Source organism: Hemiscyllium ocellatum, chromosome 2 (assembly GCF_020745735.1).
Source record: "Hemiscyllium ocellatum isolate sHemOce1 chromosome 2, sHemOce1.pat.X.cur, whole genome shotgun sequence".
NCBI classification, from domain to species: Eukaryota; Metazoa; Chordata; class Chondrichthyes; order Orectolobiformes; family Hemiscylliidae; genus Hemiscyllium; species Hemiscyllium ocellatum.
The window spans coordinates 87,938,977-87,963,050 of record NC_083402.1 but is presented as its reverse complement, the minus strand read 5'-3'; the positions used below and the strand labels follow the sequence as shown (position 1 = coordinate 87,963,050).

At 41.4% G+C, this 24,074-nt stretch overlaps 1 protein-coding gene across 1 annotated transcript in view; it reads right to left on the bottom strand.

Moving 5' to 3' along the window:
- The window catches only part of LOC132825926 (solute carrier family 28 member 3-like), a 152,375-nt gene that overhangs the window by 29,067 nt on the left and 99,234 nt on the right, over positions 1-24,074 (bottom strand). Inside the window, exons 8-11 of the mRNA XM_060841569.1 lie at positions 23,969-24,049; positions 7,776-7,901; positions 2,499-2,629; positions 494-662 (exon numbers count right to left, since the gene is read on the bottom strand). Coding sequence (XP_060697552.1) covers positions 494-662; positions 2,499-2,629; positions 7,776-7,901; positions 23,969-24,049 — 507 coding nt within the window. The remainder of the gene's footprint in view (positions 1-493; positions 663-2,498; positions 2,630-7,775; positions 7,902-23,968; positions 24,050-24,074) is intronic.

Sequence of the window (24,074 nt, the reverse complement as noted above, 5' to 3'; positions counted from 1 at the left end):
GCAATGTGGAATCTCACTCTTCAAATAAGGCCAAATATTTCTGATGAGAAGGTATTAACCTGAAGCACTGAATCTGTTTCCCTCTCCAAAGATGCCACCCGACCAGCTGACTATTTTCAGGAGTTTCTGTTTTCATTGCAACTTTCAATAGTTATATGCTATAAAACAATTCATAATCCAAAGATTATGGTTCAAGTGAAATACCAAGTCATGCCCTTCACTTGCATAAACCAACACAATTTGATACACAATTAACATCTACCAATTTTTGAGTTTAGGATAACTTAATTATAAGCACTGCATCGCCAAAGTGAATTCAGAATCATTGCACATTCAGTAATGGTGACAACTTATTAAAATTCAGTAAGACATTTTTATTCTTAAAACAATGTGTTTTGAAATAGAAATTAGTTTTTAGGTACAGAATTCAGTCTTTGAGAATCACAAATTTCCTCAAATGAGATAAAATAATGCAATTAAAAAAGAAAATTACCTCAAAACTAAGCCGAGGCTCATCAAACATGTTTCCCAACCAGGAGAGCACAGCATTAAGAAAAGCCAAGAGTGCCAGAAATGCAATAAGGTTAACAGCAATGTTTGCCACCAAAGCAATTGATGCAAAGGCTCCTAAACAGGCTGCTTCTATTATGTTTTTTGCTTCACTGCAGAACAAAAAGATAAATAATTGTGTATAACAGTTGATTTGACTAAAGAATTTTCTATTTATAACTTTGTGCCACCTCTGGGCACAGCACAACTTAATTTCTAGCGCACTACTGCAGGCAGCCATGACAACTCTCTAAATTCTCCTTTAGCAGCATGATAATTGTTGGAACTGAAATCAGCTGAAATAGAGTTCTGATTTTCAGAGCTCGAATAACAATTGGAAATAGTGTGGTACGTCTGTGAGGTAGAGAGCAATGTAGATAGCATGTTGAGAGAAGTGGTCAGTCTACAACTTAAGGGACTGGAGAAAGGAAGGGAATGGGCAACCATCAATCAGTCCAGGGTAAATAGGCAAACTGATGTCCCACTCAAAAATTCATTCCCCGTTTTGAAAACTGGTGATGCCACTGGCTTCTCAAGGAAATGCAGTCAGAGCCACGAATGTGCCACTGCAGCAGCTCAGCTGTATAGAAGGAAAGAAGAAAACAAAAGTGATAGCTTTCTCAAAAGATAAGAAGAAACTGTTCTCACTTGTAAAAAAACAAGATCATGAAGAGTGAATGCAGGAAAAACTTGCACAATCAGCATGTAGTTAGGATATGAAATGCATTGCCTTAAAGTGTGGCAGAGGTCGGTTCAATTGAGGCTTTCAAGAAGACATTGGATGATTATTTGGATAAAAGTAATGTGCAAGGGTACAGGTAAAAAGCAGGAAAAAGTGCTCAATTAATGAACTGGTGCAGTCATAATGAGCCAAGTGGCTTCCTTCTCTACTTCTGTGAGTTGTTAATACAAAAAAAATCAACATCTCAAGTGCAGAAAGGAAACAAATGAGAATGTAGAGTTTCATTCCTGCAAAGAGTAAATTCTTAGAGATTTCAAGAAGTTACAATTTAAAACTTTTTGTATATTTTTGTTGTTTCCGTGTCCCTTTTCTCTCTTTAATTCAACCTTTTTAAAATCTTTTTCTCTTTTTCTACCTGTTTTGACTCAAATTTACCTCTGCCTTTATGTTTTGTTCTCAATCTTTAATTCTTATTGATTAAGGGAAATATATTAATTGTCCATTTGTTCATGAATAGTCCAAATATTTCGTTATCAGTTCATACTTCCAGCAAATAATGTCACAAATTATTTTTGAATTGATGAGTGCAGAAGAAGTCTAACCAAACTTATTTCAGCTTGCATGCAATTCTGGTCTCCTTCCTATTGGAAGGATGCTATGAAACTTGAAAAGCTTCAGAAAAGATTTACAAGGATGTTGCCAGGGTTGGAGGATTTGAGCTATACAGAGAGGCTGAATAGGCTAGGGCTGTTTCAATGGAGCATCAGAGGCTGAGGGGTGACCTTATAGAGATTTATAAAATCATGAGGGGCAAGGATAGGATAAATAGACAAGGTCTTTTCCCTGGCGTGGGAGCATCCAGAACTAGTGGGCATAGGTTTAGGGTGAGGGGGGATAGAAATAAAAGTGACCTGAGGAGCAACTTTTTCACGAAGAGGGTGGTGTGTATATGGAATGAGCTGCCAGAGGAAATGGTGGAGGCATTACAGCATTTAAAGGGCATCTGGATGGGTATATGAATAGGAAGGATTTAGAGGGATATGTGCTATTGCCTAGTGCTGGCTAATGGGACTAGATTAGGTTAGGCTATCTGGTCGGCATGGACAAGTTGGACTGAGAGTCTGTTTCCGTGCTGTACATTTCCATGACTCTAATCTATAGCACTTAGGCCTTTTTCCCTTTCATTATTTTATCAGAACTACAGGACATCCGGTACATTTTATGACTTTCACATTCATGTAGCAATGAAAAAAGCAATGAAACTGACCCTTTACCCAACTTGAGGTTAGATTTAGTTGATATGTGTGGAGTTTCTACCTCAGGCCAAAACAGTTTGGCTACAGCCAGAGCTGCAGGAGCAGACATCACAGAAGCTGTTAACAAATGGGCAGCTGGAACCTGTATTTGAAACATCAAAGTTTAGATTAGTCCTCACAGCAACAATGTGATGCAAGTGCACATTTTACTTGCATTTAAACTCTTTTTTAATTAACTTATCTTTCTGATCAGTTCAGAAATGCTATTAAACACCACTGGAGAAGGTGGGACTTGAACCCAAAGCTCCTGGTTTCAGGGGTAGGAACAGAACCACTGCACCACAAGGACTCACACACTACACTTTCAATGTGAATTATTTAGTTTAAATCTGATGTGAATCATCATGCAGAAATTGACATGGATGATACTTGCCTGCACAACATATGGGTTTACATTTCTTTCAAATAAATGCACTAGTGGATGCTGCAATAAGTCATTGGGACATTTAGCTTTTCTAGAAATCTTTATGGCAATATTTTTAAAATCCTAAATCAGTTTTGTAAATGTTGATGTAGTTTATGTCAGATGTTTTGATGGTTTTTGGGTGCTCATCTTCCGACAGAAAGAAAAGCTGAGGAACCTGAGACCATACTTTTCTTGAACATGGATAGAGTGTGAACCTAGAACACTTACTGACTTCTTGGAATGAATCAATTATAGTTCTGCTAAGGACTTCCAGCTTTGAAAATAGAGATCCTAACGAAGTGATCAGATATGAGTGACGGTTGGAACAAGATATCAAGGAGACCAATTCTGATACCATTGTTATTAGATTGTAAAATGAATCTCAATATCTTCTACATTTTCTTACAAGCACAAACGAACAAGGTTATGAGTCAAGTGTTGGAAAATGGGATTAAAATAGTTAGGTGGCTGTTTTTGACTGATGCAGACTCAATGGGCTGAAAAACCTTTTACCATGCTGTAAGCCTCTATGACTCTAAAAGAACCATCTCAGCCAAGGAACTCAACATTTGAGTGCTCAGTGACACGAGAACCAAGACAACAGGTGAAAATATTGGTGCTGGATATTTTCTAATCAGCTTGTTCACAGATGTTATTGGACAACCTTGGAAGAGGTGGGACTTCAACCCTGGCCTCCTGGTTCAAACGTGGAGACAAGACTGGTATGAGTCTTCTTGAGATTGATACATACATATCCATTCTTCAACAAATACTGTTATGAGCACAGTGTTTCATCTGAGTCAACTAACTTTGTTAGAGGATTCACTTTGAGCCCATTCCGGGCTCTGATATCTTGTAAAGACTCCTAAGCATGCAGCTTCAATTATGTTTAAGGGTTATGAAGAACGTGGGGAAACTGCAGTTGAGTCCAAGATGAGATCAGCTATTATCATGTTAAATGGCTCAGCAGGCTCGAAAGGTTGAATTGCCTGCTCCGCCTCTTAGTTCTTCACTGCAGAAAAAGGTAGTGTGAAAAGGTAAATATTGTGCATAATAGTTTAAAAATTGGCCATTTAGGCCAGGAGTATTTTACTGTACTCTTGCAAGAAAAACAGTCCTAAAATATCCTTGAGAAAGTCCACATAGAAGTAGAGGGACCTTGCCTTCATGTTATTAGTGTCATGCTATGAACATCACCAGGGTCACATACAATGAAAATTTCAGTCAAGGCAAAATAAACGTGAGGAGTAGTTTGTGATTACAGAGTGCGATGAATTCATTAAGAGGATGCACTGAAATCCACCTTGCCCAGAAGCATATTAAAGACTTCAACAAAGCAGCCTTATTTTCAACAAGGCTGGTCCTCATGATCTTTTCCCATGTTTCTCAGAGATGTAGACATCCAAGGATCAGACCAACTCCCTCACCAATAGTAGGCCAAAAACAGCAAGATCAGAACTAAGAAAATGCACCTTACAACTACATCCTCTATCAGCACAGATTCAATACCTCATTGCACCCTCACACACATCAGATGAACTGCTACTAAGTCATAAGCAGTGCACTAGTAGCAGAGGCAACTGTGGGCAGTCCTCTACAAAGCATGGAAGTCACAATTGTTCTCAGCTGGTCACAAGATGGGAGTATCAACGTGAAAGAAAACATGCTCTTTAATAGGCTGTCAGTATACCTTTAACAAAGTGAATAAGTGTTATTGATGAATTGGGTGGTATCTTTGGATCACTCCTTGTGAAATATGCCTGTGCCAGGAATATCATCCCAATGAGCACCAGTCTTTTCATCCCCTGGTCACCTTGGTTCCTATGACTGTGAGAATTTGAATATTCAGTTCACTGTCAGAGATAGTTCTTTTATAAGTAACTGGAGTTAACATCAGAATTAGTTTTGCATCTCATTACAATGGTCACAGCACCCATTCTGAGCACACAAATCTGAACAGCCCAGGTTCACGAGATCAGAACTTTAAACAATGAAGGCATGTTTCTCAGGTACAAAGCTCATCGTGCAAAGCAGCCCTACGCTACTTTAGAACTATAGCAACTTTATACTAATAGCAGCATATCCAAACACTTTACATGCTGCTGGGAAATTATTCATTCAATGGATGTGGGCTTAACTGGCTGAGCCATATTTATTGTCCATCCCTCATTGCCCTTAAGGTGGTAGTAGTAAGCTGCCTTCATGAACTGCTGTAGTCCACTTGGCGTAGATAGATCCACAACACTACTAAGGGAGCTCTGAGATTTTGACCGAGTAACAATAAAGGAATGATGATATATTTCTAGGGCAGGGAGGTGTCTGGCTTGGAGAGGTACTTGGAGTTGGTTGTGTTCCCATGTATCTGCTTCCTTAGCTCTTCCGAGATGGTAGTGGGAATGGGTTGGAAGGTGTTGTCTAAGGACCTTAAACATCAGCAGTACATCTTGAAGATCAGTGGTTTCTAAACCTTTGAAGCACACGATCAAATTTTGAATTTACGAGCAACTCAGTATCTATCCCTAAGAAAGTAAGACCACAATACATAGAAACAGAAGTAGGCCATTGGCCCATCAAGGTCACTCTGCCATTCAATGAGAGCATGGCTGATCTAATAATCCTCAACTCCACTTTTCTGCTTTACCTCCATCATCTTTTATTTCTCAAATGATCAGCAATTTGTCTACCTCGGCTTTGAATAGGCTAAATGACCCACCTTCGGTGGCCCTCGATGGTAAAGAATTCCACACTTTTCCCCTAAATTCCAGTGAGTACTTACCCAACTGAATGAACCTTTCCTATGTGAAAATCACTTCATGCACAGCATTGACCTAGTGCATCTTGTCTGAATTGCCTGTGTATCTTACCTTTGATAATGGAACTAAAATTGTACACAATAATGAAGGTGTAATCTCAACAATGTATTGTACAGACTTAGCAAAACCTTTCTATTTTTACAGTTCATTCACTTTGAAATGAAAGCCAATGTACCATTAGCCTTCCCTATTACCCAAGGTACTTGCATACTTTCTTTTTCTGATTCATGCACTACAGCTCCAAACCCATGTGTTCTACAGCTTTCTGTAGTCTTTCCCTATTTAGGAAATATTCAGCACTTCTATTCATTCATGCCAAAAAGCATAACCCCACATTTTCCCACATTATATTCCATCTGTCAAACTTTTTCCCACTTGCCTACCTTGTCTATATCCCTCTGTAAATTCTTTATGCCATCTCCACTACTTGCCTTCACAACTATTTTTGTATCTTGGTAATGTTCTTAGTACAGAGGAGAAAGTGAGGTCTGCAGATGCTGGAGATCAGAGCTGAAAATGTGTTGCTGGAAAAGCGCAGCAGGTCAGGCAGCATCCAAGGAACAGGAGATTCAACGTTTCGGGCATAAGCCCTTCTTCAGGGCTTATGCCCGAAGAATTCCTGAAGAAAGGCTTATGCCCGAAACGTCAAATCTCCTGTTCCTTGGATGCTGCCTGACCTGCTGCGCTTTTCCAGCAACACATTTTCAACTATTAGCCTAGTAACAATCAAGAGAGCTGATGGTGAGACCAAGCTGGGTTATAAGTGTGCATGTGAAAAGCATCATTGCTCCTTCAAATGATGTCACCAAAGACCTGCATTTAGGTAAGAAATGGAAGGAGGCCAAGGATAGATCATTGTAAGACATCAGAGGTGATAACTGGAAGTTGGAAGAAAAGTATTTGCAAGTGATGCTCTTGTTATGATTGATAAAGAAGAATAGAACAAGGTGAGAGTAGTTCCACCAATCAGGATAACAATGTAGAGATATTGGAGGACGATGAAGTAGTTCTCCTTGAAATTCAATGGAATTACCATTGCTGAATGCCCTGCCATCAACATCCTTGGTTAACCACTGACCAAACATTTAGTTGGACCATCACATAAATACTGTGGCAACTGTGGCAACAAAACCAAGGCAGAGGCTGCGAATTTTGTGGTGAACAACCAACTCCCCAAAGTCCTTTTTTGCATCCTCATCACTCATGAAAAATACTTCCCATTTCTTGGATGAATATAACTCCCATAACTCTTAAGCAACCCTCAACCAACCAACGCATGACTGGCATGTCAGCCATCAATTTAATTAAACTCATCCTCCACCAATAGATTATATGTTATCTACAATAATTCATCAAGGTGCCTATTTAATTCACAATTTCCATTGTTTAAGAAAGAAAAATAAAGCAAGCACATGGGAGTGCTGCCATCTGCAACATCCCCTTTGAATCACACATGACACTGACTTTGAAAAATGTTACCATTTCTCAACACTTCTGGGTTTAAATTTTGGAATTCCCTACCTTTCATATGTAAGTACGGTTTGGAGAGCTGGTGTTGGACTGGGGTGGACAAAGTTAAAAACCACAAAACACCAGGTCATAGTACAACAGGTTTATTTGGAAGCACTAACTTTCAAAGTGCTGCTTCTTCATCAGGTGATTGTGGAGCAAGACCATAAGACCATATGGAAGTACATTATACAAAATACCACACCTTTCTCCTGAGTAGTAGAGAGTTCCCTGTCTGTACTGAGCTCCTTGCAGAAACTTGTGCTACTTAAGACATTGCTCTTAACTGAAGAAACTAGGTCAAGGTTGGAAGCTGAAGCAGAGTTCTGGTCCTTTTCCAATGCAAGGAGAATAACTCAGTCCTTTAGTCTATAAGCCATATTAAAATGAGGAAAAGTTGTTTTATTCCGAATTATGAGGTGTTAAAAGAAAACACAATCTTAATAGAACAGAAAGCTTCTACTTTGTAACTCATTTAGCAGACTATGTCAATCACTCACCCCAAATGAAATATATGCCCCCAGGACAGATCCTGCAATGGTAGCAAATCCACTAGTCATTATAGAATGTATTTCAGAGTTTGTAAGATCCTTCACATATGGACGAATGAGCAGTGGAGATTCAGCCTATGCAGAATATTGTACAAAAGAAAGCATTTCAGAATCTGACATCAAAACACTTTACAAAAGTACATTTTATCTTACAACAGGAATTATTAATTATAGAAACATATTTTATGTCAGATTTCATTAAAATAAAGAAGATTTTGAAATGAAGCTTAGATTCTTGACTACCTATGACTCTGATGCTAACCTTGTCAGCTATCTCACAACCCCGAAACAAAACAGGGACTAGAAACTACAGCAGCAAACAAGATGAAAACAGTTGCAAACTGTAATTAAAGTAAGTTGGAGATTCTATTAGAGGAGGCACATTATTCTTGACTCAAAAATTACTGCAAACTTTAAAGTTTGTGCCCTTTCCATGAAAGTTGTCCTGATAAGCAGATTTTCTGTAACTCATGATATTTCTGCAACATGGGAGAAAATGTTAAAAGATCTAAGAAGTAAGATGGTGCTGTTCCAGTTATGTTTTAAGTCTAGTTTGTATTACAGAAACTTATAGAAGCATATTTCAGGAGTGTTATGGAATATTATCCAATTGCCTGGATTAATACAACTCCAATAACATTCAAACTCAATACCATCCAGACAAAGCATTCCATTTTAGTGCCACCATTCACCATCATCAGTATTCACACCCCACCATCACTGGCATATGGTGCCAGAAGTGTGCACCATCTGCAGGATGAACTGAAGCAACTCAAGCTCCTTTAGCAGCACCATCCGAACCTTTAAGCACTCCCACAAAGAAAATCAAGGTTAGCCTATGTATGAGAACACTGTCACTTAGAAGTAACCCCCCCACCCCCCAAAAACCCCAGACCATTCGTACATGGAACTATATCACTGTCATTCGCTGTCACTGGGAAAAAAATCTGGAACTCTGACAGCATTGTGGATGTACCAATGCATTATATATACCACAACAATTCAAGAAGACAACTAACCCCACTTCCTCAACTGCAATTATATGTGGACAATTAATGCTGGGCTAGCCAGCAGTGTCCATACTCCATGAAAAGGTTGGCATGGTGGCTCAGTGGTTAGCACTGCTGCCTCATAGCATCAGCAACCCAGATTCAATTCCCGCCTCAGGTGACTGTCTAAATGGAGTTTACACATTCTCCCCGTGTCTGCGTGGGTTTCCTCTGAGTGCTCAGGTTTCCCTCCACAATCCAAAGATGTGCAGGTTAGATGAATTAGCCGTGCTAAATAGCCCATAGTGTTAGATGCATTAGTGAGTGGGAAATGGGTGTGGATGAGTTACTCTTTGGAGGACCGGTGCGGATGTTTTGGGCTGAATGGATTGTTTCCACACTGTAGATAATTAGATTAGATTAGATTAGATTACTTACAGTGTGGAAACAGGCCCTTCGGCCCAACCAGTCCACACCGACCCGCCGAAGCGCAACCCTACATTCCCCTACATTTACCTCTTATCTAACACTATGGGCAATTTAGCATGGCCAATTCACCTGACCTGCACATCTTTGGACTGTGGGAGGAAACCAGAGCACCCGGAGGAAACCCACGCAGACACGGGGAGAATGTGCAAACTCCACACAGTCAGTCGCCTGAGTTGGGAATCGAACCCAGGTCTCTGGCGCTGTGAGGCAGCAGTGCTAACCACTGTGCCGCCCAAAACAATACCACAGGAGTATATCTGAAGGTGCATAGGGAGTATTCTATTCTTTTGAGTAAATTACATATGGCGTTGTAGCGAGGAGCATGCAAGGAAAAATTAATATTATTTGTCTGAAATCTTTAATGAATAATGGTGCCTCCACAGACGTTAAGACAATCACTGGAAGAGGACATAATGAATAAGAAATCAGGGCTAATACTTAACATGAAGAAGATTACCCAGTCCACCAGTCAGGGAGTCAGAAGCAACACTACAGCCTTTAGTTCCTGTAATGAAGTCCAGATTCTGTGACAGGCAATTAATTACTTGAAGTCATGACTTCTAGCAGGATGCAGCCTCTACAAGAACTGCCAGGAATGTGGATGCTGCTTTGATTGCAGCCGATCTGGGACCAGCGATGATTTTGGAAGCCCATTTTGAAAGTCAGAGTTCATCAGGGTCTTTCTGATTAATCAAAAGTTCTGCATCTCCTGTTGCTGTCTCTTCCAGCCATTGAAATTGGGAAGTAGAAATATCTGGATTCGTATGCATATTGACCAGGTGTATGGTCCAACAGAGAGCAGCAGCAAGACAGCATTGAGGAGCATTCTGGGAGAAATCAACTCAGTCACCAGGACTGAACAGCAGACTGCTTAAGAACCTCCCTCCCCACCTATGATAAGAAGGAGGAAGAGCATCAAACATAGAATGGCATGGAGATGTCACTGAGGAGCATTCTGGGAGATGTCAGCTCAGTCATCATGACTGAACAATAGATTACAGAATAACCAGGTGTCAAAAAGATACAAAAACTTGCAGAAGGACACTTGACCTGAATGCTCATAGTATTCAAAACAAGATAAATGACTTGATGGTATAAATCTTTGCTACTGGTATGATTTAGTGGCTATTACAGAGTCATAGTCATAGGGTGGTCATGACTGGGAGTTAGATATCTAAGTGTATCAGATTCCTTGAGAGAAGTCCAACAAACTCCCAGTCCAACACTGGCACCTCCACATCATTATTAGCACTGATATTTAAGGATGATATCAGGGTGGTAGTAAGAAATGATATAGATTTTATTGAGTAAAAGGCTGAATCAATGTTGGTGGAAATTAGAAATAGTAAGGGAGAAAAGTCACTGATATGTGTAGTCTATAGGCCCACTGGGACAGGCAATAAACAAAGAAATAACTGATTATTTAAAAACAGTACAATAATTATTCTGGGAGATTTTAATCTATATGTTGATTAGTCAAACTACGTCAGTCAAAATAGCCTTGAGGACTTCATAGAATGTGCCTGTGATAATTTCCTCAAACAGTATTTAGAGTCATAGACATGTACAGCACGGAAATAGACCCTTTGGTCCAACCTGTCTATGCTTACCAGGTATCCCAACCCAATCTAGTCCCACCAGCCAGCAACTGGCCCATATCCCTCCAAACCCTTCCCATTCATATACCCATCCAAATGCCTTTTAATTGTTGTAATTGTACCAGCCTCCACCACTTCCTCTGGCAGCTCATTCCATACACGTACCACCCACTGCGTGAAAAAGTTGCCCCTTAGGTCTCTTTTGTATCTTTCCCCTCTCACTCTAAACCTCTGCCCTCTAGTTCTGGACTCACCCACCCCAGGGAAAAGACGTTGCCTATTTATCCTACCCATGCTCCTCATGATATTATAAACTTCTATAACGTCACCCCTCAGCCTCTGACAGTCCAATGAAAACAGCCCCAGCCTATTCAACCTCTCCTTATAGCTCAAATCCTCCAACCCCGGCAACAACCTTGTAAATCTTTCCTGAACCCTTTCAAGTTTCACAACATCTTTCCAAGAGGAAGGAGACCAGAATTGCACGCAATATTCCAACAGTGGCCTTACCAATGTCCCGTACAACCGCAACATGACCTCCCAACCCCTGTACTCAATACTCTGATGAAAGCATACCAAATACTGCCTTCATTATCTATCTACCTGAGACTTCCATTTCAAGGAGCAAATGCTGTGTAGGGAATGATTGCTGGGCCTCTTACTGAGATATTTGCATCAAATATGCTCACAGGTAAGGTGCCGGAAGACTGGAGGTTGGCTAACATGATGCCACTGTTTACGAAAGGTGGTAAGGACAAGCCAGGGAACTATAGACCAGTGAGCCTAATGTCGGTGGTGGGCAAGTTGTTGGAGGCAATCCTGAGGGACAGGATATACATGTATTTGGAAAGACAAGGATTGATTAGGGATAGTCAAGATGGCTAGTGTATGGGAAAGCCACGGATAAAGTATAAGGAAAAGTAAGATGGATTATGAGAGTAACCTAGCTCAAAATATAAAAACAGATAGCAGAAGTTTCTCCAAATATACAAAATGGAAAAGAGTGACTAAGGTAAACATTGCTCCTTTAGAGGACAAAAGACAATAGGTGCAGGAGTAGGTCATTTGGCTCTTCGAGCCAGCACCACCATTCATTATGATCATGGCTGATCATCTACAATCAGTATACTGTTCCTGCCTTATTCCCATTACCATTAATTCCACTATCTTTAAGAATTCTATCTGTCTCTTTCTTGAAAGTATCCAGAGACCTGAACTCCACTACCTTCTAGGGCAGAGAATTCCATATGAAGAGGGATGAGAAGGGGAATTTAATGGGAAATGAGGAAATGGCCAAGGCATAGAACAGGTGTTTTGTGTCAGTCTTCACAGTGAAAGACACAAATAATATGCTTATAATTGATGACAAGAAGGTTATGGCAGGTAAGGCCCTAGAAATGATCATTATCACTAAAGAGGTAGTGTTGGGTAAGGTAATGGAGCTAAAGATAGACAAGTCTCCTAGCCCTGATGGAATGTATCTCAGGGTATTCAGGGTATTAAAAGAGGTGGCAAGGGAAATGGCAAATGTTCTTGTGGTAATTTACCAAAATTTCTTAGGTTCTGGGGTGGTTCCGACAGATTGGAAAACAACAAATGTGACATCACAGTTTAAAAAAGGAGGCAGACAAAAGGTGGGTAACAACAGTTTAGCTTCTGTAGTGGGGATAATTCTTGAATCTATTTTTTAAATACAAAAATATACTTAATTAGTTAAAAATATCTTTGTATATATACATAGTCACAAATGCAGTCAGTTCTGTACAATAGCATATCAAGGAAACATAGACATCTCTTACATAAGCAAGATTATATTTGCATACAGTTGACGCATTAGGAGGGTCGGATAACTGAATGGATCCCCATTTAACTTCAGCAGAAAGACCTCAGACAGTGGCCTTTTCCCAATGCAACTTGGCGACAGCTGCCCCAAACTTTAGTGTGTCCCTCAGGTCGTAGTCTTGGACATTGGAATGTGCCAGTCTTCAACACTAGGTTGAGGTCAACCCCTTATTCTGGAACACTAACTAAAGTTTCAGGCAGACCAAAGACTGTCTTTCACTGAAATTGATGGCCCTCCAGGCACAGTTTATGTTTGTTTTTGGGTGCGTCCTGAGGAACAAACCGCACAGCACAGAAACCTGCATCACAGTACCCCGCCAAAAACCACTACATCTCTCTCCAGGACTTCCTTTGCACATTCCAGAAGGATATGTGTGACAGTCTCAAACCTCCACAGCTGCTCCAAGGGCAGACTGACCAAGCGGACATGAAGGATCTCAGAAGTTGTGCCTTTCTCCCCACCACCCAAGCGATGTCTTGGTAGTTGTTGGAAAGTTCTAGTGATGAGACATTCTGCCAAATGATTTTGACAGTCTGCTTGAGGAACCATGTAGCAGGATCCATCCTCTCCTTTTTCCTGCAGGGTCTCGAGGATGTTGTGTGCTGACCACTTCCTGATAGACCTGCTGTCACAGGAATTTTTCTTTGAAAATTTCTCTATGAAGCACTACTTACAGCATTCCGCTGCAACAAGGCCAGTTCCATCCTTTGCAATACTGGGGACAGGTGGAACTTCAATATGTAGTGACACTTGGAGCTTGTGTACTGAGGATCTATGCACAACTTGATGCTGCGGCACACAAAATGGCCATCAGGATGACAGCAGCACTGAGTACGTTCTTTTTCCCCTTATCCAGAGTTTTGTACAAGGAGTCCCTGCAGACATGGTCCATCTTAGACATCCAGGTGATGTGAAATATGGCTTAGATGACTGCAACAGTGTAGTTTCAGGCAATGTGTCAGTACTGCAGCATATACAACAAGAGACAGTGCTTCAAACCTGATGACTAGGTTTTTATCCGCAACGGAGAGGAAGCAGTACTCCTAAAAAAACAGTGCCTGCTTCACCATGGCAATGCACTACTCCCAAGATTTTGCATACTCCTCGGCCCACCAAACCATATCCCTAGCACCTTCAGGTAATCTGTCCTGATGGTAAACAGGATATAGAATCTGTCAGCCTAGTTCCCAAAGAATATGGCCTCACTCTGGCTTCCCAAGGCTGGTTCAAACTGGTCACAGACACTCATGAAGCTGTGCGCCTACAGCAGATCTGAGCAGAAAATAGTGACATCTTCCATGTACAGGCCTCCGCTACCTGGAAAAGGCATTCCTCTCAGGCTCGCATTCTTCGTGATGAACTCAGCAAAAAGCTCTATACAACACACAATAATTTAAAAAGAAATAGTGAGACATCTGGATAGAAATTGTCCCATTGGGCAGACAAAACATGGATTCACAAAGGCAAGTCATGTTTAACGAATTTACTGGGATCCTTTAAGAACCTTATGAGTGTGGTGGACAACAGGGAACCAGTGGATTTACAGAAGGCATTTGACAAAATGCCGCACAAAAGGATATTGCATAAGATAAAGGTGCACTGTATTATGGGTAATGTATTATCACGTTTACAAGATTGGCTAACTAACAGAAAGCTAAGAATGGGGATAAATGGGTGTTTTCTGGTTTGCAGTCTGTGGCCAGTGGTACACCTCAGGGATCAGTGCTGGATCCATATTTGTTTACAATTTACATAGAAGATTTAGAGTTGGGGACCAAGTGTAGTGTGTCAAAGGTTACAGATGACACTAAAATGAGTGGTAGAGCAAAGTGTGCAGAGGACACTGAAGTCTGCAGAGGGATACAGATAAGTGGGTGGACAAGGGTCTGGCAGTGATGTGAGGTCATCCATTTTGATAGGAATAACAGCAAAATGAACTTCTATTTTACTGGTAAAAAAATGTAGCATGCTGCTGTGCAAAACGACCTGGGTAACCTTGTGCATGGATCACAGCTGCAGCAAGTAATTAAGAAGACAAATGGAATATTGTCATTCATCGCTAGAGGGATGGGGATTAAAATAGCTAGGTAATGCTGCAACTGTGTAGGTGTTGATGAGGCCACACCTGAAGTACTGTGTACAGTTTTGGTCTCCTACTTGGGAAAGGATGTACTGGCACTGGAAGGGGTACAGAGGAGGTTTGTTAAGTTGATTCCAGAATTGAGGGGGTTGCGTTATGAGGAGAAATTGAGTAGGCAGAAACTAAACTCATTAAAATTTAAAAGAATAAGAGGGGATCTTATGGAAGCATATAAAATTCTGAAGGGAATAGATAAGATAGAAGCAGGGAGGTTCCTACTAGCAGGTGAAATTAGAACTGGGGGTCATATCCTCAAAATAAGGTGCAGCAGTTTTAGGATTGAGCTGAGGAAGAACTTCTTCACCCAAAAGATTGTGAATCTATGGAATTCCATGCCCAGAGATGCAGCTGAGACAAACTCATTGAATGTTTGTAAGGCAATTGATAGATTTTTTAACAGTAAAGGAATTAAGGGTTATGGTGAGCAAGCAGCTAAGTGGAACTGAGTCCACAAGAAGATCAACCATAATCTTACTGAATGGCAGAGCACCTTTGATGGGCCAGACAGCCTACTCCTGCTCTTATTTCTTATCTTCTTATGTTGCATAAGGTCACTTATCAAGATGCCATGATGGTGATGGAATGGTGTTTTAAGTCTCCCACATCAGTGCTGGGATCACCGTATAGAAGGTTGATGGCTTGCTGTTCCTGGATGAGTGGCAGAGTGATATGTGTTGAGACTATGTGGCCACTTTGTCATAATTAAAGCTCTTCAAGGGATTTGAACAAAGAAGTGCAACGCAGGAACAGGCCCTTCAACCCATTAAGACTGCACAAATACATGATGCCTTTCTAAACTAAATATCTTTTTGCCTCAAAGCAGACCTTTTTTTTAAACTAATTTACAGGTTGTGTAACTAATTTACAGGTTGACCATGCCAACTCCTCAGAAGGCAGTTAAGAGTCAACCACATTGCTGTGAGTCTGGAGTCACATATAGGACAGGCTAGGGTAAAGATAGCAGCTTCCTTCCCTAAAGGATATTGGTAAACTGTCAGTTGATAATAGATTCACAGTCAACATTAGACTCTTAATTCCAGATTTTTTAAAAAATTGAATTCAAATTTCACCATCTGCCATGGCAAGATTTGAACCCAGGTTCCCTGTCCATTTCCTGGGTCTATAGATTAATAGTCCAGCAACAACACATTAGGCCATCACCTCCCCCTATTCCTGTCTATACGTATCTCTGTTAAGAGGCTTCTTATATGTTACTATTATATCCACCTCCACTACATCCTCCAGCATATTCCAGGCACTTGCCACCTGACTCTCATATCAGTAACTGACGGTGGCTCAGTAGTTAGCACTGCCAACTCACAGCATCAATTCTGCCGTCAGTGGATTGTCTGTGTTGAGTTTGCACATTCTCCCATGAGTGTCTGTGTGGGTTTCCTCCCCAGCCCAAAGATGTCCAGCATAGGTGATTTAACCAAGCTAAATTGACCACAGATTCCAGGGAGATGCAGGCTAGATGAATTAGCCATAGAAAATGCGGACTATAGGGATGGGGGTGGGTCTGGGTGGAACATCCTTTGAAAGTTGGTATGGACCAGATGGCCAAATGATCTGCTTCCACACTAGAGGATTTTATGATCTTCTTTAAACTTACTTCCTTTTACCGTAAACCTATGTTCCCTAGAAATTAACATTTCTAACCTAGGGAAAAGACTCTGACTATACATCCTATCCATGCCTCTCACAATTTTGTAAACTTGTATCAGGTCGCCCCTTATCCTTTGACATTCCAGAGAAAACAAACCAAGTCTGTGTAATCCATTGTCATAGCTAATACCCTCCAAAACAGGCAGCATCATGGTAAACTGTTTTTGTACCCTCTCCATATCTTCTACATTCTTCTGGTAGTGTGATGACCAGAACTGTACATGATATTCCAAATGTGGCCTAACGATAGTTCAAACAGCTACAATATGACTTGCCAATTTTTATACTCTATGCTCTGATGCATGAAGGCATGCATGCCATATGCCTTGAACACTCCCATCTAATTGTATTGCCACTTTCATAAAACTGTAGATCTGTACGCTTAGATATCTCTCTGTATGTTGATGATACTAAGGGTTCTGCCCTTTACAGTACATTTCTATCCTGCGTTAGATTTGCCAGGTTGAGGTCTGAGAGAGGGGACTGACACCTCAGCAGAACTGCTGTGCTCACTTGCAGAACTGTGCTGTGAATTGCTGCATGTCCATTTGGTTAAGTGCAGGCATTTGCAGGAGGGAAGCAGCAAAAGGCTATTCCAGCTAAGTCCTCAAAGGTAGGTCTTCAAAGAAAGTGTGTAAAGATAGCAACAAATCTTAGAATGGGCTGGGAGGACACAAAGGAACTGCTCTTAACGTGAACTCTCACAGGACAATCACGCATCAGCCATCAGTTATATTAACAAAAGTACTCACAGGTAAATGTTTTTAACTGCCTGTTGAAGCACTGAAAGTTATCGCTTCACCACTTATCAGCATTCGCAGTCACTTCCTGAAAACTCTCCCATTCAGCAAAGTAATAAAAGAATATCATTTAGGCAGGCTCTGAATTGGCTCATACACCTCCCCTGCTGACATAGTTTGTACCATCACCATCCTTTAACACACCATCACTGCAATTCTAGCCTGTCTCCAACTCTACAAGTAAATATATGGTGGGCAGGCATGACCGCTGGAGGCAGAATTGCAACACTGGGAAATTGTTTGATTCCATACACCCATTTCAAAGCAGAAAATCCTGCCCTTCGGAAGAGCATGAAGGGGAGTTTCAGAGTTTGATAGGCAGATGGAGTATAAGAAAGTGCATAAATAAATAAGGATGGGTGGAGGTAAATTGGTGTGAGAAGTGATATGCCATAATAAGCTTGAGAGACAGATTCAAGGAGTTTGGTTGATACACATCAGGATGTTGTGAATTGTTCTCACCTTTCCTCCCCTACTTAGGTCATTGAACTGCTTCATGTACTTTGTCCAGAATTGGCTTCTTACCCCATTGCTAAGAAACAGAACATCTCTTCATGTCCTCAAAGCGCCCAGCACCATATCCAGGGAAGCAACTCTGAAATGAATGGCAATATTTCTTTGTCTCGATTCCATTCTGGCACTTGTTTTTCTTTGCCTGTCAATTCCAAATTCTTTCAAATTGCATGTTCAGAATGTCCACTTAAATGCTGAAGTTGAAATCATACCTTTCATCAAATTGGTTAGGAACCACAGAAATCATATAATAGTGAGTGGGTTAAAATACCAATGATAGTTATCGCGCACTTATGTCTGGAGTTCCCATGTGCTAGCAGTTCCTCTACTTTCAGTGCATCCCCAACTTAAAATTCAGTTCAGCGTCTATTGATAGAGTAAAATATTTAGATGAGGAATGGGCAGTAAGTGACAAACTGGAAACATGGAAACCAAATGATATGATAGTAGAACTGGACAATGACACTTTTGAACAGAATTTAAGTTAACACCAAAATATGGCAAAAGGCATTCAAAGATTTCAATGTTCCTATCATGAAAGACAGCTTTGAACACAACACCAAACCAAACTCATAATAATACAAGGCAAAATCTTATTTTTCAAAAATGTGCTGACAAGGATAACTGCAGTCCAACGCAATCTCATGTGGTAAATATCAGTGAGAAACACTCAAAAATGCAGAATATAGTGCCAACTCCAGAATCTTTACAGATGCCCACAAAGTTCAGAAGAGTCTTGACACACTCCTTAAATATAATGAGGGCCGAGGAGATTTTTCTTGGTTTGTGTACAGGCAAGCTCGACCATTTAGGTACTGCAAATATCAAAAAATAGGGCAAGCTCATGCATAAACCTGAAAATGGCACCCATCCTATTTTCTTCCCAAAGAATCTAGTCTCAGAATCTAGGCATTAGCCCTAAAAAGGGTTCTTGCCCCCGATATACTTGTCAGTTATCCTAATGGAGGATTAAACTTTTATAGAACCAAATATGAAAGAAAATATTAAACCTCAATGTATTCTGTAATAGTGTGGGCTTGGTGGTTATTGGAATACCATGGGTAGTTGGTAATGAGGTAGGGCGTGAACAGACCAAGAGACAGAAGGAGAAATTTGAAGGTTCAAAATCAATTCTTAGAAATGTCTAGGAATGTGATCTTTGGTTCTCGAAGGCATGGGAATTTGAGTTACCAAGCCATCAGGGAAAACAGGCACAATCGAGTTGCTCTACTGAAAATGCACAAGAACTTAAACTTAGTTCTGAGAAACTGATTAGGAAAACAATTTCTTCTCTTCCAATGAGAGGTGATATCAAATGAAACTTCACGCTAGTTCAGTTGTCATTGCATGGAAATTGATCCCTAGAGAGGAGACGGAAGGCAACTGCTATCAGAAGACAAAAGTAAGATGTGGAAGCATCTACCAGGATCTCGTCCTGATATGCCAAGTTACTTAAAAAATTTAGGGCAACAGGAGTACAGTCATAGAGTCATAGAGATGTACAGCATGGAAACAGACCCTTCAGTCCAACCCGTCCAAGCCGACCAGATATCCCAACCCAATCTAGTCCCACCTGCCAGTACCCAGCCCATATCCGTCCAAACTGTTCCTATTCATATACCCATCCAAATGCCTCTGAAGTGTTGCAATTGTACCAGCCTCCAACACTTCCTCTGGCAGCTCATTCCATATGCGTACCACCCTCTGCGTGAAAAAGCTGCCCCTTAGGTCCCTTTTAAATCTTTCCCCTCTCACCCTAAACCTATGCCCTCTAGTTCTGGACTCCCCGACCCCAGGGAAACGAGTTTGTCTATTTATCCTATCCATGCCCCTCATAATTTTGTAAACCTCTATAAGGTCACCCCTCAGCCTCCGACGCTCCAGAGAAAACAGCCCCAGACTGTTCAGCGTCTCCCTGTAGCTCATATCCTCCAACCCTGGCAACATCCTTGTAAATCTTTTCTGAACCCTTTCAAGTTTCACAACATCCTTCCAATAGGAAGGAGATCAGAAATGCACACAATATTTCAACAGTGGCCTAACCAATGTCCTGTACAGCCACAACATGACCTCCCAACTCCTGTAATCAATGCTCTGACCAAAAAAGGAAAGCATACCAAACGCCTTCTTCACTATCCTATCTACCTGCAACTCCACTTTCAAGGAGTTATGAACCTGCACTCCAAGGTCTCTTTGTTCAACAACACTCCCTAAGACCTTACCATTAAGTATATAAGTCCTGCTAGGATTTGCTTTCCCAAAATGCAGCACCTCGCATTTATCTGAATTAAACTCCATCTGCCACTTCTCTGCCCATTGGCCCATCTGGTCAAGATCCTGTTGTAATCTGAGGTAACCCTCTTCGCTGTCCCCTACACCTCCAACTTTGGTGTCATCTGCAAACTTACTAAGTGTACCTCTTGGGCTCGCATCCAAATCATTTAAGTAAACGACAAAATGTAGAGGGCCCAGCACCAATCCTTGTGGCACTCCACTGGTCACAGACCTCCAGTCTGAAAAACAACCCTCCACCACCACCCTCTGTCTTCTACCTTTGAGCCAGTTCTGTATTCAAATGGCTAGGTTTTCCTGTATTCCATTAGATCTAACCTTGATAATAATCTCCCATGGGGAACCTTGTCGAACGCCTTACTAAAGTCCACATAGATCACATCTACTGCTCTGCCCTCATCAATCTTTTTTGTTACTTCTTCAAAAAACTCAATCAAGTTTGTGAGACATGACTTCCCATGCACAAAGCCATGTTGACTATCCCGAATCAGTCCATGCCTTTCCAAATACATGTACGTCCTGTTCCTCAGGATTCCCTCCAACAACTTGCCCACCACCGAGGTCAGGCTCGCCAATCTATATTTCCCTGGCTTGTCATTACTGCCCTTCTTAAACAGTGGCACCACGTTTGTCAACTTCCAGTCTTCCAGCACCTCACCTGTGACTATCGATGATGCAAATATCTCAGCAAGAGGCCCAGCAATCACTTCTCTAGCTTCCCACAGAGTCCTCGGTACACTTGATCAGGTCCTGGGGATTTATCCACTTTTAACCATTTCAAGACATCCAGCACTTCCTCCTCTGTAATCTGGACATTTCGCAAGATGTCACCATCTATTTCTCTACAGTCTATATCTTCCATATCCTTTTCCACAGTAAATACTGATACAAAATATTCATTTAGTATCTCCCCCATTTTCTGTGGCTCCACGCAAAGGCCACCTTGCTGATCTTTGAGGCGCCCTATTCTCTCCCTAGTTACCTTTTTGTCCTTAATATATTTGTAAAAACCCTTTGGATTCTCCTTAATTCTATTTGCCAAAGCTATCTCATGTCCCCTTTTTCCCTCTTAAGTATATTCCTACTTCCTTTATACTCTTCTAAGGATTCACTCGATCTATCCTGTCTATACCTGACATATGCTTCCTTCTTTTTCTTAACCAAACCCTCAATTTCTTTAGCTGAAAATGTGTTGCTGGAAAAGCGCAGCAGGTCAGGCAGCATCCAAGGAACAGGAGATTCAACGTTTCGGGCATTAGCCCTTCTTCAGTCCTGAAGAAGGGCTTATGCCCGAAACGTCGAATCTCCTGTTCCTTGGATGTCGCCTGACCTGCTGCGTTTTTCCAGCAACACATTTTCAGCTCTGATCTCCAGCATCTGCAGTCCTCACTTTCTCCTCAATTTCTTTAGTCATCCAGCATTCCCTGTACCTACCAGCCTTTCCTTTCACCCTGACAGGAATATACTTTCTCTGGATTCTTGTTATCGCATTTCTGAAGGCTTCCCATTTTCCAGCCGTTCCTTTATCTGCGAACATCTGCCTCCAATCAGCTTTCAAAAGTTCTTGCCTGATACTGTCAAAATTGGCCTTTCTCCAATTTAGAACTTCAACTTGTAGATCTGGTCTATCCTTTTCCATCACTATTTTAAAACGAATAGAATTATGGTCGCTGCCCCAAAGTGCTCTCCCACTGACACCTCAGTCACCTGCCCTGCCATATTTCCCAAGAGGAGGTCAAGTTTTGCACCTTCCCTAGTAGGTACATCCACATACTGAATCAGAAAATTGTCTTGTACACACTTAAGAAATTCCTCTCCATCTAAACCTTTAACACTATGGCAGTCCCAGTCGATGTTTGAAAAGATGAAATCTCCTACCATAACTACCCTATTATTCCTACAGATAGCTGAGATCTCCTTACAAGTTTGTTTCTCAATTTCCCTCTGACTATTGGGGGGTCTATAATATAATCCCAATAACGTGATCATCCCTTTCTTATTTCTCAGTTCCACCCAAAAACTTCCCTGGATGTATTTCCGTGAATATCCTCCCTCAGCACAGCTGTAATGCTATCTCTTATCAAAAATGCCACTCCCCCTCCTCTCTTGTCTCCCTTTCTATCTTTCCTGTAGCATTTGTATCCTGGAACATTAAGCTGCCAGTCCTGCCCATCTCTGAGCTATGTTTCCGTAATTGCTATGATATCCCAGCCCATGTTCCTAACCATGCCCTGAGTTCATCTGCCTTCCCTGTTAGGCCCCTTGCATTGAAATAAATGCAGTCCTACCTTGTCCCTGCCTGCCCTGACTGTTTGACTCACTTCTGTTCTCAACTGTACCAGTCTCAGATCGATCTCTTTCCTCACTATCTCCCTGGGTCCCACCTCTCCCACCCCACCCCCCCCCCCACCTTACTTGGGAGGAGTTTAAATCCTCCCAAGCAGTTCTAGAAAATTTCCCTGCCAGTATATTAGTTCCCTTCCAATTTAGGTGCAATTCGTCCTTCTTGTACGGGTCACTTCTACCCCAAAAGAGATTCCAATGACCCAAAACTGTGAATCCTTCCATACACCAGCTCCTCAGCCATGCATTCATCTGCTCTATCCTCCTATTCCTGCCCTCACTAGTTCATAGCACTGGGAGTAATCCAGATATTACTATCCTTGAGGAACTCCTTTTTAAATTGCTGCCTAACTCTCTGTAATCTCCCTTCAGAGTCTCAACCTTTTCCCTTCCAATGTCGTTGGTTCCAATGTGAACAATGACCTCCTGCTGGCCCCTCTCCTCCGTGAGAACATTCTGCACTCTCTCTGAGACATCCTTAATCCTGGCACCAGGGAAACAACACACCATTTTGCTTTTTCTCTGCTGGCCACAGAAACGTCTGTCTGTATCTCTAACTACAGAATCCCCTAACACAATTGATCTCTTGGAAGCCGACGTACCCCTTGTTGCATTAGAGCCAGTCTCAATACCAGAAACTTGGCTGACCGTGCTACATTCCCCTGAGAATCCATCACCCCCTGCATTTTTCAAAACAGCATTATGTTTGAAATGGGTATATCCACAAAAGACTCCTGACGACCTCTCTCACCCTTCCTGGAGTTAACCCATCTATGTGACTGTATCTGAGACTTCCCCCCTTCCTATAACTGCCATCCATCACATACTGTTGCTGTTGCAAATTCCTCATCGCTTTTATCTGTCTCCAACCGATCCGCTCAATCTGATAAGATTCGCATCCAACAGCATTTATGGCAGATATAATGCGCAGTAACCCTTAAACTCTCTTTAAACTCCCACATCTGACAAGAAGTACATATCACTGCAAAGGCCATTATTGCTCCTTCACAATCTACAGACCCAGAAAATAACACCATCTTATTCCTCTACAAACACTGCCCCAGGTTAAATTAATAGCTATGGGTTATAGTTTAAGTTTAATCAAGAGACCTATCTCCAAAAACATATAATCAAGAAAAAATCCATTAAGAAAACTTTTGACAGCTCCACTTCAGATCTGAGAAGAGCGAGCAGCAAGTCCATGACAAGGCCTCATGCAGAGATTGTATTTCCAACAAAATTTTAAGATGCAAAGCCCTCTCAGGAGCAACTTGAATCAGGAATAAGAATGGGAAGTGATGACTTCAACTGAAATTAAAGGGAAGTTCAGGTCATTGTAGCTAAATCACAAATCCACTGCATTTTGTATGCCTGGTGCCAAATGGAGGCAGAGAAGAAACTGACCTTGCAATGCTTAAATTGGCAAGTTAGCGAAAATTAATTCTACTTATTCATTTGAGCATTACACACCTGTCCCACAAAAATGTTGCCTGCTGCCACCAATGACTCTGTGGGAGATGTATCCATGGACATTTGCATTATCCAGCCAATCTGAAAAATGGAAAACAGTCTAAAA